We start from the raw sequence: 21,238 nt of genomic DNA on the forward strand, positions 1-21,238 counted from the left end.
AACAAATGGTATTCTTTTAAAAATTCTCCCTTTTACAATAGTAACCCAAGTCCTAAAGAACCTAGGACTATATCTAATAAAAATATAATAAGACTTGTAAGGAAAAAAATTATAAAATTTTACTGAGAGATATTTACCTTATCTTTAACAATAAGATATGATTTCATACCCATTATGTTAGTAACACATTTTATTAAGGATATGGATCATCAAAGATATGGTGGCAAACTAAACTGGCACAACATTTATTGAGGCAGTTCTTACTATCTAGTAAAGTTGAAAATGTGCATACCCCATCATCTAGGGACCCACTCCTAGCTCTATATTGTCTAGTAGCAAGACAGAATATTTTAATTTAGAACTGAGTGGAAAATCTTTAACATATGATTGTGATGACATAATATTTCTCTAAGGAAAGTCTCAGTGAACAATTAAGAAAGTCAAGTACATTTCAAAGAGTACTTCAAAGATTGCTTGGGTTATTTATGGCTGTAAATTTAAAGTTTTTATTACAAAATCCTACAAGAAACATCTCCAATCAAACATGTCTTGGATGGCCTAGAAAATCCACAACATCCCTAAAACAAGTGCACGTTGGGAGAGAAAGCATGTAAATATTAGTTGTGAATGATTACACCATGTGGATTCATGGTGTATCCATTTCTCCATGTAGATACTAGTTAAATAAATTAATGTTTCTATAATTTGATCATTTAAATGTATATGTTTCACAAAAATATTTTATTTGTTAACAGTTTAGTGAAAGCTAGTCAATTATACTGTTCACTTGTAACCAAGACTTGATAATTAACCAATTTAAAAAAATGAGAAAGAATAGTAAAATAGATATTACAATAGGAAATATAATTTTCATTGCCTATTAAATTTCTAAATACCCATTCATGTGTGACTTTATGCATGTCTACATGATATCTTAGTAAACAAAAGGAGGCATGGTTCCAACCACTGAAGTGCACAAATACAATTGTAGTAATTAAAATTGTTTTTTTTATATTCCCTATCACTTTTAAAATTACAGTGAACTTGCTCTGAGTGAACATGCTTGAAAATGGTGAGGCAAATTAAGTATCCCTTCAGTAAAGTGAACACAACTGGTCTTTACATTTAAGGGATAGAATATATTTCATTAAGAAATTTCCAGAATAGGGCTTGGTTGGTTTTATATATATATATATATATATATATATATATATATATATATATATTTTCATATACATATTCTCTGGATATATATCCTGAGAATATGTTGTAATCCTCAGATAAAACACTTCTGAATATGTATGCCAAGTATTTCTGATTCTTTTCCTATGTGTAAATATACTAGTGAACATATACAAATGGGTTACTTCTTGTGGGTGTGTTATTTTATGTGTTATTTAATCTGTTTAACTTATTTGTTCTTTTTGACCAAGCTCGCAAATCATCAGAAGCATCTGGTAGGAAACTATTTTTTACAGAATAATTCTGTTGCTTTGTTGCTATAAACTGGATTTTTATTAGGTATCTTGTGGCAATTAGAATGTTTTATATTTAGTTTACTGAAAATATTTGCAGTACAGTGTATGTGTTTGGGGGTTATTCTTAGAAATAACAATTGAAGAACTCTAAAGAGGTGGGTGTTTGAAATAGGGGTGACAGAAGACAGACTATTACACTCAACTAGATTTACACTTTCCAGAGGTTTTGGAAAGGATTGTACTGTTCTGTTATTTGTTGATAGAACTTGGTATTTTCATAGGTAATTAACCTCAGTTTCCATCCTATTCTTCATTTGCTGATATACACAAAATAACTTTTAAATAGACTAATGCTTTCATTAAGGTAAAGGAGAAAGATAAAAATAATTTAATTGCAGAGAGATCAGGGAGCCCACAAATTACAATCTCTTCAATAAGAAAAAATTTTAAACTATTACTACAAAACACATTAAGAAACATACCATTATTTATAATACCTTTCTCTTTTCCTAATGGGAAATATTAGAAGAATAGCCCTCTTCCTTATTCCCTACATAGACAGCCATCAAAGTTTAGACCCCCAGGCCTCAAACCCTAACCATTAAATGCTCCTTACTCCATCTGGCCCCCTCTTCCTTAGCAAATGATCTTGCTTCCCGTTTCCCAGAAGAAATGAGTCTAGCAGGTGTGAATAACTTAGTTTACTTCCACTCCTTCCTACACATTGAAAAGCATCACTACAGCAAATAGTTACTCTCATGATTGGGCACCTTCACACCTATACACTTCTAGCTCAGTTTCTGGCACCACTAAACAGTACGCAATAAATGTTGTTGAGAGATTGTTAAATGAGCAGCAAGGAGGTAAATACCTGAAAGACACTAATGTCTTTCAAAAGGGAGTTACAAAGTGTTATAATTAATAGTGTTGTTCCTCCAGTGAAGTTCTGAATAAATAATAGAAGTCCAATGATGGCATTGCAATAGTTACAGGATGTGTGTTTCAGTATACACTACTTAACATTATTAGTACTTTTGCTACAAGTTTGTTAGTTGTTTTAAGGAGAATTAGAATGGTATTGATTTTGACACTAAATAAAAATTACTGTTTTTATTGCTTTACCATTTCATTTTAAAAAGCCCTCTTTGAATATGTCAAAAAATTGAGTTTCCATAATAATGTTTTATTTCAGTATATAATATTCTAAGAAAATGTGTGTAGGTGACATCATGCTAATATGTTGATTTTGTGAGTGTTATTTAATCACTGTTTATTTTTTTTGGATACAAGCTTGCTCCTCTTCAGAAATATCTGGTAGGCAACTACTTTTTAATAAAACAAATGTTACCTTTAAACTTTTTATCTGGTTGTTTGCAAGTTGTTATGCTCCTCATAAGTTATATTTTTGTAAAATATATAGAGTTAATAAAACAAATATAACACTGTGAAGTAGTGGGAGTTGTACAGGGTAGCAGAAGACAGATTAATACACACCACTTAAATTAGATAACCCAGGTTAATGGATGGTTTTTTAAAGAAAAAGTACTGTTGTAACTTTGGAACAAAACAGCTAATATTTTAATTGGGTATTTACCTTAGAAAGTTTATAGTCTGATTTGTTCTATTTTCTGATTGTTTCCCTTTATTTTTTCTGACATATATTAACTAAAAGTTTAGTAAAGTTGTGTTTTTACTGTAAAAGATGTGTTAATATGGGAAATGACATTTATCTCATTACAAAGAAACTGAAGAACGTAACATCAGAGTAGTTGTAATCAGTATAGTAATGAATTTCTAAATTCTTACAAACCGTCAACAACAACCTCTTTTTAGCTTTGCATAGTGGCATAGTATAATAACATGCTCTTTTTATAATAAGCAGTAATGTAAGTATATTTAACATAGAATCCAAAAGTACCTAATAAATACGTTTATAGTGAAACATTCTTACTCATTGTAGGATTATCTGCATAACATGGAGTAAAGATATGCCATACTTGACTTTTTAATGAATTTTCCTAATGTTTAAAATGAACTTTGTAATCAATTTTTAAGCTGTGTCCTGTGTATAAATATATTCAAAAATATTTTGAAGGTGAAAAGAATTAAATTTTTTATGTACTTGTGGAAACACAGAAAATTGTCATTTTGTTTCTTCTTTATCTCATGAGTTTGGGTAAACATTCAGTCCCCTTTGTAGGAATCCCTTTGGTATGCTCATGTCTTCTGAATGCAGTGTGAGATCCTTAAATGATACAGATGGAAAAGAAAATAAGTTTACTTGGAAAAAATATATAATTGAAATGTATACTTCTAGGAAGAAATTGATTTAATTTTTGGTAGTCCTTTTCATTTTTTGTAGTACATTATTGACCAGTACAGAACAAAATATATTTGCAGAAAAATTCTTCATTGAGATCTTTTCCTAAAGAAAGTTACTAATCACCATTAGGTACTTAGTTACCCATAATCATGTAGCTAAGAAGTATTAGAGCCAATATTCTAGTTCAGATATCCCAACCTCCCAAACTTGTGGCTGTTTCAGGACATCACAGTGGTTTAAATGGTTAAATATAGATATTGCATACCTGTTAGAATATAACAAGAGCAAAAAAATTTGAGAATTTCAATTATATGCTTTAGAGGGAACTCTGAATTGAATGTGCTGCAGTATTTGAATTTGGCTAACTCTCCTACCGCTTATTTTATTAATTAGCTGCCAATACCTTATGTCAGTGGATATAAAATTTTTAAACTAGAGAAAAACATTTAGAAAGTGAAATTCAACATTGTCTAAAAATAGTAAAACCAAACCAAATACATATGGTTCTAGATTGCTTATTGTTCGTTATTCATAACCAGCATATTGTGAAATATTTTATTTCTGGTGTTTATATTTGTAAGATGTATATTTAGGTTAACTTACATTTTTACAGAGTTAACTGTTCATCTTTGTATCTAAACAGTGCACATATAAACTAGAGATTTTATGTTTGTATATATACTTATATGACAAAAAATGTTGTAGGAATAGAGTTTGCTTCATGGAACTATTTAATGACATTATAATTAATACTTAACCTTACTTTATAAAAGCAAATCTCTTAATTTGTTGAAATAATTCACAAAATTTAGTAGCTTTGATTCCTATCCATTTCTGATAATTTTTATGTAAGACCTTTTTGAGAATTGTTACTTTCTGTAATGTAACTTAGCAGTGAACTTGGAATATTGATGAGTACAGAGAATTTCCTGAATATCCTACTAGTAAATGAAATTAAGTAGTATCTTAAATTTTTCCTCTAGCTCGTACACCAAGCAGGGAGAAGAAAATTTTCTTTCAGTGTACCATCTTTGGCAAATACTGCCAGTCCTTCCTTTGACCAGTTACTTTTTTCTTAACTCCAGATCCACTTAGCAGGAAGTGACAGGAGATGCTGAAATAGGATGTTAGGAATATTTTTTTTTCCTTTCCCTGATTCCTTTCCTTGTCTCCAAATTATCTACACTCGTGCAAGCATCTGGAGAGTTTATACCACAACTTGATGTGCAAGTTCTATAAATAGAAGATAACCAAAAATATTTTTCAAAAGAAATCAGTTGTATATTTTGAGAATCACAAGTTGTTGTTTCTTAAAAGCCACAGTAGCATTCAGCAGGAAATTTTGTTTTTAATTTATTTTAGCTGTCATCTCTAAGTCAGGGCCATTGCAAATATGTCAGCACCATGAGAAGAATAAATAAAGTATACTCTTCTAAAACCACTCATCCCCAGTTGTAACTAATACATTAACTTTTAGGAGTAGGGTAACTTGAACCATCCTAAACTCAAAATGTAAGACTTTTCCACCCCCAAATCCACCCCCAGGAGGAATTAGATCATATTTGCATAATTAGGTGCAGTTATTTGATTCACTGTTTTGGTGGTTGAGATTTTCATACAAAGGAAAGATTCTAATTTTAAAAATTGTTTTTCTCAAATTTTCTAAAATAGCTATTTTGAGAGTATTTTACAGCAAAATACAAGTGACAGTTTATATGAAGTAGTAAAATAATGTCTTCAGAAACGAACACGCTTAGTGTTACTTTAAAAACTAATGTCTGCTCCTGGTGCTTATCATCACCATTTTGACATCTCAAAACATTTGGAATACCAACAGCCTTTTTTGGTTAGCAACAGTGTTTTGGCAAAGGTAATTTACACAGGTAAAAGAGGAAATAATAATGTATATCTTGAAATGCCTCACTTAAATACCACTACATCATTAGATGATCTTATCAAAGAATTTGTGACCCCTCATTTCCACTATTAGTTTGGTCTTTTCTTCATCATCACCATCACTCTTAGTATTTCTAAAATAAGTTCCACTCTAAGTTCATTTTGCCTAACTTTTTACTATTTCAGCATTATTTAAATTCTGTTGTCTTCTTTATTTATAGATTTAGATATCAGAGAAATATCAGGAACTTCCAAACAAAAAGAAATACTGAAATAAATACTTCTTGAATTACCAGGTTTTGCTCTCATACTTGACTCTAGGAACAAGTATACATTTTGTTAATGCTGTCTTATCTCTGGAATCTTTTTCCTATTTCTTTTTAAACTCCTTTTCCTTTTTAAACTCCTGAAGTCATTCTGTAAACAGAAGTCATTATGGAAACTTTGTGGAGAGAAAATGAAAAAGAGGAAACCTTTTAAATGATTTGTTATTTAACAGATCTTAAAACTTCAAACCATAGTTTCATAATGTAGCTGTTACTGATCACAGATAAACATCTGGTTTTGAATGCTTTACTTTAGTGTACATTTTAATTTTGCTTTAAATTTAGAATATGAGATTTTTTAAAGCTGTTTGGGTATTTTGTTTTTGGTGTTTCTTTTTTGTTTTTAAGTCTTTGTGGGTATCCTTTATGTGTAGCCTGTATTTTTTCTTTTCTCTCTACCATCAGTAGAGAAAACACAAATCTAGTAACATAAATCCTTATACCTGAAAACAGCCTTTTATTGAAGTCAGTTATATTTGAAATTCCACAAATCAGCAAGTTCACATTCTCCAGATGTCTTCAGTTCTTATAGTTAACAGCTTTGTTAATACCACTGCTGGCTTATTAATAATGAATATTTTCTCCTAGATTGATTTCTGACTGTTTTACATTACTTTCAGATATGTTTTCAGGAATGGCATTTTTATTATTAGATTTGAAATTATGAAAGTGATCTCCATATAGAATAATATTAGACCTTCTTAGAAATTTAAGAAAATATTTGCTTCTTGTTTAGAGGAAGTAAGTAGTCCTCTAGTTTATCATGGTTATGAATATACATTTCATGGTAACAATTGTTGACATAAGTCTGTGTTTTTAAAATATATTCTTACAAGACAAAATTTGTTTCTGTTTGTTTGTTTTAATTATATTTTCAGTGAAAGAGTTTCTAGCCAAAGCCAAAGAAGACTTTCTTAAAAAATGGGAAAATCCTGCTCCGGTAAGGAATATCTAAAATTTTCTACTATTTAAAAGTCCTGTTATATAAAAATCATGATTCTTGCCCAGGTAATTTACTATTTAAGAAATTGTAAAATAGCATTAAACATTCAAGTTGCATTTTAAAAAATAAGCTTAACATAGGAATTTTACCATAATATTATAACATTATGTTTTGATTTCCTAACTAATAATTTTATCTAGACCTAAATTGGAGAAGAACCTAATTTCCATTACAATATATGATTACATAAATTTTGATACTAATTATAAGTTGCTACAAACTCTCGATATTTTTTAATGTATAGTAATTTTGATTTGTGCCTTTGATACTATTGTGCAGTTTCAAATTCTTAATCACAAATACTTAGTTATTGGCAACATACCAAGTACACAGGGATCCTTTTTCATAAACATTGGATGGGGTAAATTCTACATAATTTAAGTACTTTAAATTGTAAGTGAGACCTAAAAACTGAGTATTAAAAAGAACCATTTATGTTTGTCAAAAAATCTATTTTTAAAGTTAAAAATAATTAATGAACTTTAATACCAAATTCAATTTTGAACATCAATTTTCCTACCACAAACATTTTTATTTCAAGTATCTTTTTCACTAAAAATATTTAATTCTAAATATTTTTTGAAGATGCCATTATATCACCATTTTTTATAAAGATACTAAGATTAAAAGCACGAACTGTACTTTAAAACATAGTTACTCTAGCAGTCGTGAGAAGTTAGACATTATCTAACATCAAACACTGAGGAAGGTGAGGAGGATGGCACATTTGAATGAAAAGCAGTAACTAACAAAAAGAGATGTTATGTTTGTTGTCTATTACCTCAATCTGCTCCCATTATTTACTTGGGAACTATATTAAACATTTCAGTTGGTGTTCTTAAGACCAAAAAATTAAGCATTAATCCATAAAATTAAATAATTCAATCAGAATTCTAAGAGCTTTTTCTATCTTGATATAGAATCTCATAGCAATTTAAAATCATTAGAAATTTGAAATTAAATTTCATGAAACAAGTTTTATAACTTAGAGCTGCTTGCTCTCTCTGTAATGATTCAGCAAGAAGCTATGCTATGTCTCCAATGGCAAGCTTTGATTTGTAATAGAGATTAAATCCAATGACAGTGAACTGTAGTAACTCTCCAGATTTCTTACTTCTGCAAGAATCCCATCGCCTCATATTTTTCTCAAGCTAAATACTATAAAGACTGACACAAATACTTTTTTCCAAGATTTTCATGAAGATCTTTGTAATGAAAACCTATTAAACAAATGGGTCAGCAATTACTACTTGTGGCTATTTAGCACATAATTTCTTCCCACTAATTTTCATTTTGTTGTGGCAGCAACAAATTCAATAGATTGATGCCTCCAATTCTTTGCTTCTATGCTATAGCCAAAGCCAAACAAAGATGTTTGCTTATAATAACAAAGCATCTGTTGAGAGAGAAAAAGAGCCTGATTATTGTTCTGAGACTCTGACTTTCAGTTATCTTTGTGGGAATGAGGAACTCTTCTTCCTTATTATTACTGTTTTAGGTAATACCAGGTTATTATAATATCAGAGAAAGAGCCATTAAGATCTTCATGCTGTTATTTTCCAGTCCTTTAAGCTTTGTATAAAGATAGAAATGAAGTAAGACAGTGCTGTCTTCAGAGGTAACTCTAGTGAAAGGACTCTGACCCTCAGTTTATTTATTCATTAGAATTATTTGTGAGTACAGTGAGACTATGACTTCCATGATTGTCCATGTCAATATACTGCTGGTCAGTATGGGATTATTAAAATATGGAATTTATTTACTAAAAGTTTAATACTAGGAATTCATATTGGAATTCATTATGCCCTTTAATATTTCAGCTTAGGCTCTTATTTTCTCCCATTACTGTTGTGCTTTGTTTTGCAATATAATTCTCTTTTCAAATATTAATTCATTTCTTCTTATTCAAAGGGAAAAATAGAACCAATAGCCTGGAATCTCAGTAGTCTTTTTGTATTATTTTTAAATGGATAATTTTAAATAATCTCTTCTGACTATATATAACTAAATCTATTATAGCTACCATTGTCTTATGAGAATTTCTAATTTTAAAGTTTATTTTATTTTTCATATATATGTAGAATAATGCTGGGCTGGAGGATTTTGAAAGGAAAAAAACCCTTGGAACGGGTTCATTTGGAAGAGTCATGTTGGTAAAACATAAAGCCACTGAACAGTATTATGCCATGAAGATCTTAGATAAGCAGAAGGTGAGTGTATTTGTCTTTATTTACCTGAAGGATAAACTTCAGTTTTATCAGCTAGATTATTAAACAGATCCAATATAATGACTTTCCGTTGATATCTGCTGATAATTTTATTGTTGCATTTAATTTCATTCTTATTTATTGTGACTCTGATACACAGTTAATAAGTATACGGGAATACATTATTATTTCAATAATGTTATTTGAATAAGTTTGTGTATGTTTACTAACAAAATAATGAATTCACCATGTAAAGAACAGGCATCTCTACTACATTCTGCCTTGTGGAAAATGCAGAGATCAGTTGTACTGGATCTTTAGATTGAGGTAACAGAAACTTGGTGATTTTATTTTATGATTTGTTTTGATTGACAGTGGAAGGCCTTTGTTTGACGTGATTGAGTTTGCTGAGTTTAAAATGTCAGTTAAACCGGAGAAAAAGTTGGAATACTAATACTATAAAAATTATCAAATGATTGTTATATACCTGAAACTAATATAATGTCAGATGTCAATTTTATCTCAATAAAAATATTAAATCGTTTTTGAAAAACCAGGGGTTTTTTTTGTAGTTGTTGTTTTTAAGATTTTTATTTATTTATTTGACAGAGAGAGAGATCACAAGTAGGCAAAGAGGCAGGCAGAGAGAGAGGAAGGAAAGCAGGCTCCCGGCTGAGCAGAGAGCTTGATGCAGGGCTCGATCCCAGGACCTCGGGATCATGACCTGAGCCAAAGGCAGAGGCTTAACCCACTGAGCCACCCAGACGCCCTGAAAAACCAGTTTTTAAGTTTTTATCGCATATTGGTATATCTGATGAATCTGGATGTCTGAATTGTTTACACTTTAATTGTTAAACTTCTGTTTTCCTGGTAATCACATACAAGTAAGGGGATGTGAAAGAAAATGGTAAATCTTGAATATTATCTTACAGTTATTATGTTCCCAAGAATGACATTTTGGCTTACTGGAATATAGAAAAAATATAGAAAAAAAACCAGTACTGAGCTGGATGTGGAGTGAACAGTACTGAGCTAGTAGTCAGGGATACAGATAGTGGCTAGACTGATGCTATCCAACAGAAATAGAATGTGAGCCACTTAAGTAATTTTAAATTTTTTAATAGCCACATTTAAAAAGTAAAAAGAAATAGTTGAAATCAATCTTAATAGATTTTATTTAGCTCAGTGTATCTAAAATATTGTCATTGCAACGTGTAATTAACATAAAAATGGAGACATTTTACTTTCTTCATACTAAGTCTTCAATAGCTGATGTATATATCACACTTACAGTACATCTCCATCTAGGTTAGCCACAATTCAAGTGTTAAATAACCACATGTTAGTGTGGCTATCATGTTGGACAGCACAGCATTCGACTGGTCTGAAGTTCAGTACAAAAAGTGCTTTAAAACAAAAACAAATTTAACCTCCAACATGAAAAAAGAGTAATGACTTACATCTCTCTAAAATTAAATACACCCATACACACATTTAGTTGTGTATCTTTGTCTTCTACCCTTTTTCATATAACCTTTTTAACCATGCTTCCTGAAAAAATAGTTTAATCATTCTATCCACCAAGTCACTTCCTCTTAAGTCTTTAACCCATGATAATTTAACTGTCTCCTTATTTATCTCCTTCCTCTTGCTATTCCACTAAAATGGCTCTGCAAGGGTCACCAATCCAGTGTACTAAGCAATAAAACCAGTGGGCTCTTTTTACTCATTTTTTTAAACGATTTTTATTTATTTATTTGACAGAGATCACAGGTAGGCAGAGAGGCAGGCAGAGAGAGAGGAAGGGAAGCAGGCTCCCTGCTGAACAGAGAGCCCGATTCGGGGCTCCGTCCCAGGACCCTGGGATCATGAGCTGAGCCGAAGGCAGAGGCTTTAACCCACTGAGCCATCCAGGCGCCCTCTTTTTCTCATCTTATATGACATTATAGAACCTATGACTGTGCTAACCACTCCCTTGAAACTGTCTTGTCCCTGGACTTCTGACACCCTTTGTTCTTCTAATTATGCTCACCCCTCTGGGCTCTTCTTTTTTAGAGGCATTTTCCTGTTTTTTTTTTTTCCTGTCTACTCTTTAAAGATTGCTAATCTCAATCTCTGGACTATCCCCTTTTCTTGTTTTCATGTTTTATACCCTCTCCCTCTGGACTCTGTCCAAACTTCGATTCATCTTTGAGCCCTGTACCCCTAATTTGTACAATCTGAGCACAGAGCTCTTAGAGACTGACTAGTCCTTGCTCTAATTTTCTAGATGAGGTCATTGGGTCTCAGAGAGAGTAAGTGATTTGTACACTTGTACTGGTAACACATAAAATGCTTCAAAATTCTGATTTGAATGAAATATTCTTTATTAAATCTGTCATTAAAGTGTTATTATCTGGATAGGCCCTAATATTTTGCTATCTTTCTTAAGGAATTAATAGACTGTGCTTTAGTCATAAAATATTAAAGGGATTACATAATATGCCATTTTTACATTTAAAGTATTTAGGGAAGAAGTTCTTAATTCTTTTTTTTTTTTCCCTTAACAAGGCAGTGACTTGTTAAGTAAATTACTAAGAAGTTTACCCCTTAGATAAATCATGAAAAGAGAGTATTTGCCACCCTAAGTCATATCTGCTATGGCAATGTTCTGAATCCATTCATAATTAGGACAAAGACTTTATATTCTGAAATTTTTCAAGTTTATTTATTTGAATTTGATAAAGATAAGTAATAAAATAACACTCCATGATCACCTTCTTTTCTGTTAATGAAGTTACAAGCCTTTCAATTTTGGCTTCTCCTATCTTAGGGTATATGGGTTAAGAGGAAAATATCAGTACAGAAATTAAGGAAATTGCATTTCTTCATTCCATACGATTGTCAAGCATTGCTAGGAACTACATATTTACTGTATCAGTGAATCTTCACAACTTTGCATGACATTAATCTCCTTTTTACGGCAGTGACCTTTCTATTCAAGTAGTTTTTCCAGTATCAAAAAGGCTAGTGAGATAAACCAAGAATTTGGCTAGGTTGGTCTGATTTCTGTGCCTGTGCTTCTCCCATCCAAGTACTAACCAGGCATGACCCTGCTTAGCCTCCGAGATCAGAGATCAGGCGCGTTCACAGTGGTATGGCCGTAGACTGTGCCTATGCTTCTTAATTTTTCCTTTGAAATGTATTTGTAACTCCTAAGATCCTTTCTACCATCACCTAGTTTGGTTGGTCCCTCGTTAATGTTAACTGGGTTTTCACAATAACATCTTAATTTCTACAACCCCAGACTTTGCACCTTCTATTAATTCACCTTCCTCACTGCCAAAAAAGTTTTTCTTACCATATCATGTGATTTTATTTACTCGCTCAAAAAGCTTCCTAATACTAATTCAATACAAGCAGAACTCTGCATCCTACTTCCAAATTCTTCATAACTATCTTCCATACTCTACCATAGTCTTATTTCATACTGTTCCCCTGCATGTCCTCTATTCTCTACTTCTCTGATTGAAACTTGACTCCCCAGGAGTATACGTGCCATGCTGGGTGGGCTGCAGGAGTATGTGATGATATAGAGCCCATCTTCCTTATCAAAAAACTTCTCAAGTGTTTGGCTAAAAGAAAATTAGCCAATAAGTAATCATTTGTAAATGCTTTTAAATATACATATTTAAGCCAACAGAAATATTAAAAAGTAAATATGAATTTTATATGCATGTTGAAAATAAAGCATGGACTAAACCCCCAGGGTTACTTGTTATTTTTTTCTCTGCATTTAAGGGTATTTTCTTAAATACCAAATCTTGAGAAACACTGTCCTAAGCTTTTGTCAGATAAAACTAGCATTCAGACTTACTTTGTGTATTGCTCCCTTTAGGTAATGGTTCTGGATATTAACCCTGACCACACTATCTCCTCTGTCTTTTCCTAATCTGTATTATCTATTCATCTGTAAGGCTCAGATGAACCCTCACCCTTTTTAATAGATTTTAATAACAGTTCATATTTTTTTGAGCTTTTACTTTGTGCTTGGCACTGTGTTAATCACTTCACATGCATTATGCGACACAGTCATCTTTAAAGTATTATTATCAACGTTTTATAGATGAAGAACCTGGAATTAGATTATGTATTGGGCCTAACATAAACATTTTTTTGTCTGAACACTTACAACATTATAATTGGCAACTATTTGCATATTAATATTCAAATATTCATATGCCATACTTCCAAATAGATTTTTTTAAATTAACATATAATGTATTATCTGTTTCAGGGCCACAGGTCTGTCTCACACACTTCACAGCGCTCACCATAGCACGTACCCTCCCCAGTGTCCCTCACCCAGCCATCCTTTCGCCCCCACTCTCCTTCACTGAGAAAACCTCAGTTTGTTTCCTGAGATTAAGGGTCTCTTATGGTTTGTCTCCCTCTCTGGTTTCATCTTGTTTCATTTTTTCCTCTCTTCTGTGATTCTCTGCCTTGTTTCTTTAATTCTGCGTATCAGTGAGATCACATGATAATTGTCTTTCCCTGACTGACTTATTTCGCTTAGCATAATAGCCTCTAGTTCTAAGTAGATTTTATGCAGCATTAAGGCAGACACTTCCTTGTCTTTATCTCAGTTGCATTATTGTGCCTTTTATGTAGTAGTATGCAAACTTAAAAGTAAATTAGATTTTAATTAGTTAACTTTTTAAATTAACTTAAAAATTAACTGGGCATTTGTGCTTTGCCAGTTCATTTATCATATATATATCATGTATCATTTATTTCTAATTGTTATGCCCTACATATGCATAGTTGGCTTAGAGATACAATGCAGAAAGCCTTTCTATTACAGTTTTTATTACTTATTTCATATTACTTATGTACTTATTACATATTACTTATTTCATATTATCAATGCCTAACTAGAAGCCTACTATATCAAAATATATAGAGAGAAGCATATGTTACATCTAGACAATGAAGTATTATTCATCACTCAAAAGAAATGAACTATCAAGCCATTACTAAGTGAAAGAAGCCAGTTTGAAAAGGCTATATAGTCTGTGATTCCAACTATATGACATTCTACAAAAGGCAAAACTAGGAAGACAGTAAAAAGATCAGTGATTGCCTGTGGTTAGTAGGGAGGAACAGATGATTAAGTGAAACATAGAAATTTTAGGACAGTGAAAATACTCGGTATGGTATTATAATGGTGTACACATGTCATTCTACATTTGTCCAAACCCACAGAATATACAACACGGAGAGATGTGTCAGTGTAAGTTCATCACTTGTAACAAATGTATCACTCTGGTCAGGGGGGATGTTGATATTGTGGGAGGCTATGCCTGTGTGGGGAGGGGATTCTCTTGGAAAATCCCTGTATCTTCTGTTCAATTCTGTGAACCTGAAACTGTTAAAAAAAAGAATAATAAAATAAATAATAATTTTTTTAAATCTATTTTTTAAAGTAAATATAAAGCAATAGTAATCTTCCAGCTAATGTTGCATAATTTGTTGTAGTAAGTATGGACTAATTAGTTATGTGACTGTTATTTGAACAGAAGTGGTCCGACCACTTCATATTGCAGTTAAAAAAACCAAAATCCTAAGGGTTGAAATAACATCCCCAAAATCACAAAACTACTTGATTAGAAGGCCTAGATTAGAATACAGATCTTCTGACTCTGAGTCAAGTATTCTTTGCTCAGTATTATTTTTATACTATAATTGTATATGCTAATAACTCGATGGTATATTTACCTTTCTTATTTATGTTCAACTTCTTGAATTCACTGACAATAAGCCTCTAGCAAGAAAGAATGCCGCATTCTAATGATTTGCACATATACTGGACAATTACTTATATCTCCCTAAGGTCACCTCTTCTTAAATTAAAAATAGCATCAATGTGGGATAGAAACATAGTCTTCAAGAAGATAAGTTACTTTCCCCTCCTATGTATTTGATTGAGTAGACAATCCAGAGTAGCCTTGATTAATTCTAAATGACCTATTTGTTATAAGACATAGTTGGGTTTTTGCCGATATTTTGGGTGTCCTCTCTTGTGACTGCACAAATTAAATTTTTAGAATTTAATCTTGTATTTATTCAGGTATTAGGAAATGAACAGATTTCTCATTTTTACCCACTGTTTTTCAGTTATTGGCTTTTCTTCAATCCGTAATTTCCTTGCTGATCTTCTGAAGACCTAAAATCAATACCAACTTATTGTAGTGATTTGTACCAACTACTTTAGTGGACTGACTATATAAGTCATTAGGAGCTAAGTATTTTCACATAGCAGTTTTTTAAGTACTGTATTAGAAGTCTGTTTCTTCTTAGCTTTTACTTCTTGACTGAAAATCATAGTTGACCTTCATAAGACCAAATTTTAAATCTTCTGTTAGGTATTTCATTTGAATCTGAGAAACCTCACTGGTGGTTATTATCGCCCATATTCAACTTAGTTATTTGCTTATCCAAGCTCATTATTACATGAAAAACATTTTAAGTTTTTTCTTTTAAATTATAGTGAGTTTTAAATTCTGTTTAAGTATGTTAAATATATTTGTCTCTCAATCACAGGTTGTTAAGCTGAAGCAAATAGAGCACACCTTGAATGAGAAAAGAATATTACAGGCGGTGAATTTTCCTTTTCTTGTTCGACTGGAGTACGCTTTTAAGGTAGATTTTACAATATTCAAATAAAATATTTTTACCCTCATATATTTTTAAAAATATGAAACTGTGATAAGATTCTAAGCCAAATGTTAAACCTGGAGAATATGAATAAACAAAAAAAGTAATATATTTAGATTTTACATAATTAAATTCTATTGTGCTTATAAACTTAGGTTAACATTTGACAAGGTTTTGGCTCTCCCTAGGGAGATTTTTAAAGGTAATATGTAACTTCTCATGAGATGGTATTATAAATTCAAATATTTCAGTTTATCAGAATCCATAGAAATATCTTATTAAGCAGTTCTTAAACTCATGCAAATGACCACATATGTTCCTTTTAAACCTTTTCTGATACAATTGTACCATCTTATTTTCCTTAGTAATTTGTTCTGGTCTTTCCATATATACAAGGCAGAATAGTCTTTGGCCTTCCATTCAGGTATCTCATAAGGTTGCACAAGATTTATTCTTGAAGTTGGCAGCTTTTCAGCTCTTTAGAATGATTCTTGGCATCTCTGCAATATTCATTCATATGAACCATTTTTAACATTTTTCCTTTTTCTCCTGTATTCTTTAAATCAGATGAACTTCTGTGTATTTAGGATGATGTTAAAAATCATTAATCTCTCTGACCTAATTTAGTACATAAAATGTAAACATTATTACTTTTGCAAATTGTTATTTTAACTGTTATTCCTTTGCATACACTATAGCATTAAGTCATTGCCTCAGTGTCTAATTGTTCAAAAGTTAGTGTTCCCTGCAAGGACAGAAACAGCAAAAATCCCAGACTAATTTGTGGCAGGAATACTAGGAGAAAATAAAAATGAATTCCCCATTGTTGAAAAATGAGAGCATCTTCCATTTATTCTCTCGTTCCCAATGTTAGTAACCTCTCGGGTGGATTTTAAATTTGTCTTTTTCTAATTTGACATGGTATTATCTTAAAAAATTTTCTTGAAATAATCTAGGTTTCATAATTTTGATTTATTGTTTTTATTTGTTCATAGGATAATTCTAATTTATACATGGTTATGGAATATGTCCCTGGGGGTGAAATGTTTTCACATCTAAGAAGAATTGGAAGGTTCAGGTAATTAATATTTTACCCTCCTCAAATCTTTATATTCTTTGTGTTTGTTTAAAACCAATTTTTTAAGTTTTGTCAATGCTACAAATTTATTTATTTTTATTTAGTAGTATGTTAGCTATATGAAGAAATTATGTAGAAACATTAATAAAAGGCCACACCATACTGAGTTTTAAAAAAAATCAAATGAAAATAGTACTGGGTGGCCCAGTCAGTTAAGCGTCTGCTCAGGTCATGATCCCAGGGTCCTGGGATGGAGCCTATGTCTGCTTTTCCCTTTCCCTCTGTCCCACCCCAGCCCACCTCACCCCAACCCCACCCCTCTCTCTCTCTCAAATTTTAAAAACCTTTAAAAAAAATAAAATGAAAGCACCATGATACCATTGTAAATATTCTACCCTTGATAGGTATTATGAAGGTCCATTATTTAAAGAATTTCTAGAACACACAAAATTTAATTTAAACATACCAATATTAATTGAACAAATATTAATACAACTCTGGGAAAGAGGTTTGCATAAAGATGAAGATAAGAAAGGGAGTACCTAGGGACGCCTGGGTGGCTCAGTTGGTTAAGCAGCTGCCTTCGGCTCAGGTCATGATCCCAGCGTCCTGGGATCGAGTCCCACATCGGGCTCCGTACTCAGCAGGGAGCCTGTTTCTCCCTCTGCCTCTGCCTGCCATTCTGTCTGCCTGTGCTCGCTCTCTCCCTCTCTCTGATAAATAAATAAAATCTTTAAAAAAAAAAAAAAAAAAAGAAAGGGAGTACCTAGAAAAGATAATAATAGTATCATAGTGATGAGATTATGAAAGTTTGTTTCAAATAAATTTAATTCTCCTTAAAGTTGTTGCTATATTGAGTTTTAAATATATAGATGTAATTTGGCCATCTGGATGGCTCAGTCAGTTAAATGTCTGCCTTTGGGTCAGGTCATGGTCTCAGGGTCCTGGGATCAAGCCCCACATTGGGCACTCTGCTCAGTGGGGTGTCTGCTTCTTCCTCTCCTTCTGCCTGCTGCTCCCCCTGCTTGTGTTCTCTCTCTCTCAAATAAATAAGGAAATAAAATCTTTAAAACAGAGTTTATGCCTTATCATTACGTTATCACTGAAAAGGCTACACAATTTTAAAAATAGATTCTGTTAACCTTACCTGTGTGTAATAGTTTGTAAGCTACTACTGTTTATTAGAAATCACTAACAGAATGAAGCTGAAACCAGAGCAGGTCCAGCTTCATTTAGCACATTATATCATTATTTCATGATGAAAGTGTGTACAGGAGTTCAAACTGGGCTGATGGTAATCTGATTCAGAAAAAGATGATGATTGATTCAGATTATCACAAGATCATATTCAATTATGGGCCAACATTAGAGTTATTTTAGTTACCTGAGGCCTAAGCCAAAATAAATTTATTGACCTAATATGATAAGACACCTAATATGTTCTGGGCACTATGCTAATGCAAAGCAACTTCTGTTTATTTTTAATGATTCCTTTCACCGATTTTCCTCTCTCCTACTACTCTTGTCCACAAAGACCCAAAATCCTCAGATTGCCCTTTGATAATTCAAAGTTGTACACTGAAGCACTACACCTACACCTGTCTTCAAAAACTATTTTGTCCATTTTTTATAATTACTAACTTCTTTCCTTTGCAACTCCCCACACTCGTATTTCTTTAATACTTGGTACTAGGAGGAAAAACAAGTTGATTGCAATAATTCACACTGAGACACTGTCTTTTCTGATCTTTCACTTGTACTGCATGTATGCTTAAGAGGTTACTAACTCCTATCTTAGAAACTTTGAGGTGACAAGAATACTGAGTTCTTGTTGAGCATGGCTTAACAATATTGTTGAGCATGGCTTAAAGCTGTTTCAGCATTTTCAGAAATATTTCTGAAATATTTCAGAATATTTCAAAATATTTCAGAATATTTTGCTTTCATCCTTTAACAATTTGATTACAGATCTATGTAATGTTCATGTTCCTCCATTCAAATATCAGTGTGTGGAAATAAATATAAAATGCTTAGTGCATCTTATATTCTGATAAATTTATATTTATTTATAAGGTACTAAGTGCATCTTGTATTTACAGATGCATGGAAAATTGGAGGGGACCTTGCAAGTCAAATGTTTCCAAAGTGAGGGATGTTTCAATGACAAGGATGATTCTTCCAGTTTCCCTTTAAAATGTCCCTCCCCCCAATTCCTTGTCATACAATGTATGATACAGATTTTACAGTCTTGAGATGGGGCTGGAACTCTAAAGGTATTATAAAATATTTTCCCCTAAAAGTATTTTTCTTTACATATTCATTTATTCAACAAATATTTCCTAAGCATCTGATATGTATCAGGCTAGAACCTAGGAAATATAGTGACAGGCAAAAGGAGCAGCATATATAATCTTTTTTAGAATTTCTATTTCTGGTGCTGAGAGATCAAATTAATGCCAGCCATCTTGAGGGAAATTCTATTCATAGTTCATGTTATTTATTGAGGACATAAATCTGAAAGTCATTGTAGTTTATCAGGCCAGTTAGCAGAATTCATTGTATACACTAGCAGATGAAATAGAAACTCAAATTAGAAAATCAGTACATCCTTGGAGTAATACTCAGAATGTAACATCAACATTACAGTGATCTATCAGTTGATCTAATTTGTGCATACAAGAACTGTACATGTTTACACATACTAGTTACACCTATGTTTATATATCTGTATAAACATGGATAGTAAAAGATTTGGAAATTCAGACACTAGGATTGTATCTATGGCTTCTGGATAGCATTATGGGTGCTCTTTATTCTTCATCAATGTTTTATGATTATTTTTTATAATGAGATTGTATCATTTTTGTAATAGGAATAGTGTGGGTGAAATGGCATTAGTCTTCAGATTAATTCAGTTAAACAACTTCTGTGTTTATTTCTGTGAAATTCTTTAAGCACTTAAATTTCTAAGAAAGGTAGACAGAGCCTATCAACAGTAACAATGCCCTGATAAACCATGTAATTGACACATTTGCTTTTCAGTCATTCTCAAGGTCAGATATAAGTATAAAGACATCAATATCTTCTAATATGGCCAATAATAATTTAAAATAAGGTGACTATTTTAGAGTTATATTTTTCTTCAATATATGCTGCTTCCTAAATATATTAAAAAGTATTATTACTTGAAGATAATTCAGAGGTTTAGTAGATATTCGGAAACTAACAAGATTCTTTATATATGTTTAAAAGAAAAAATTTCTTTTTGCTTCTAAAATATCTCTACCCTATATTAATTTTTTATATAATCTACTAATTACCATGTGTTAACTCATTTTATAGAAAAATCAATGTTTTTTTCTTTGTAGTGAACCCCATGCACGGTTCTATGCAGCTCAGATAGTGCTAACATTCGAGTACCTCCATTCACTAGACCTCATCTACAGAGATCTAAAACCTGAAAATCTCTTAATTGACCACCAAGGGTATATCCAGGTATGACTTGAACACATTTATATAACGTATTTGAGAATATACTAGGTGAAAGTTGTTTATATTTAACCTCAACTACCAATATTGGATTTTTTTTTTCCTTGAGCGAGACAATTACTTCTTCCTAATAGCTTAAATTGAGCTCATGATTCTGCCACTATTACAGAGACCTAAAATCCCATCAAGAATAGAACGTGTTTATACCTCCCATAGTCTGTAGCTGTGAACAGAACACAGGCTCCTACATACAGAAATATATAGAATAGCTAAATTTGTGAGTTCTCATTTAGTGCCAGGCATTATTCCAAGTGTTTTACATGTATCATCTTTTTTAGTCCTGATAGCCTTATAAAGTTAAGTACTGCTGTTATCCTCATTTCAAGGCTAACAAAATTAAGGCACAGCAGGTCACATGGGCAGTAGTGTCAGAATTTGAAACCAGCCTGTCGCCAGAGTCTTTGTTCCTTTAATACTACACTGCAGCTGCCAAAGGGCCCTGGCTTCCAGTACTGATCTAGTGGAGGTGTTTTCTTTCTGCTGCTTCTATCAATAGAATGAGAGCATCCCTTTTTACACAGTTACCAATAGGTTCTCCTATTGATGCTTTTGCACTTCTAATGACAGAATTCATGGCAGAGCATATCCTGGACTCAAGGAACACTTTCAGCACTGCTTCATTTTTGTTAAAACTATCTACTGTTACCTTTTTTGATGTTTATTTCTTTGTTTGAGTCGGGGA

The 21,238-nt window shown here is 32.1% G+C and overlaps 1 protein-coding gene across 8 annotated transcripts in view; it reads left to right on the forward strand.

Annotated features, from left to right (window-relative positions):
* Nucleotides 1-21,238, forward strand: part of PRKACB (protein kinase cAMP-activated catalytic subunit beta) — a 131,336-nt gene that overhangs the window by 89,520 nt on the left and 20,578 nt on the right. For 4 of the 8 annotated variants that reach the window (XM_004752712.2, XM_004752711.3, XM_004752714.3 and 1 more), the window contains exons 2-6: nt 6,902-6,963; nt 9,108-9,236; nt 15,816-15,914; nt 16,925-17,007; nt 20,376-20,502. In XM_004752712.2, the coding sequence (XP_004752769.1) occupies nt 6,902-6,963; nt 9,108-9,236; nt 15,816-15,914; nt 16,925-17,007; nt 20,376-20,502 (500 nt within the window). Of the gene's footprint in view, nt 1-1,433; nt 1,458-2,768; nt 2,793-6,901; nt 6,964-9,107; nt 9,237-15,815; nt 15,915-16,924; nt 17,008-20,375; nt 20,503-21,238 lie in introns of all 8 variants that reach the window. The other 4 variants (XM_013056223.2, XM_004752713.3, XM_013056224.2 and 1 more) reach the window with 2 other exon arrangements.

The sequence above is a fragment of the Mustela putorius genome, unplaced genomic scaffold (assembly GCF_011764305.1).
Source record: "Mustela putorius furo isolate JIRA1106 unplaced genomic scaffold, ASM1176430v1.1 tig00003853_pilon_pilon_pilon, whole genome shotgun sequence".
NCBI classification, from domain to species: Eukaryota; Metazoa; Chordata; class Mammalia; order Carnivora; family Mustelidae; genus Mustela; species Mustela putorius.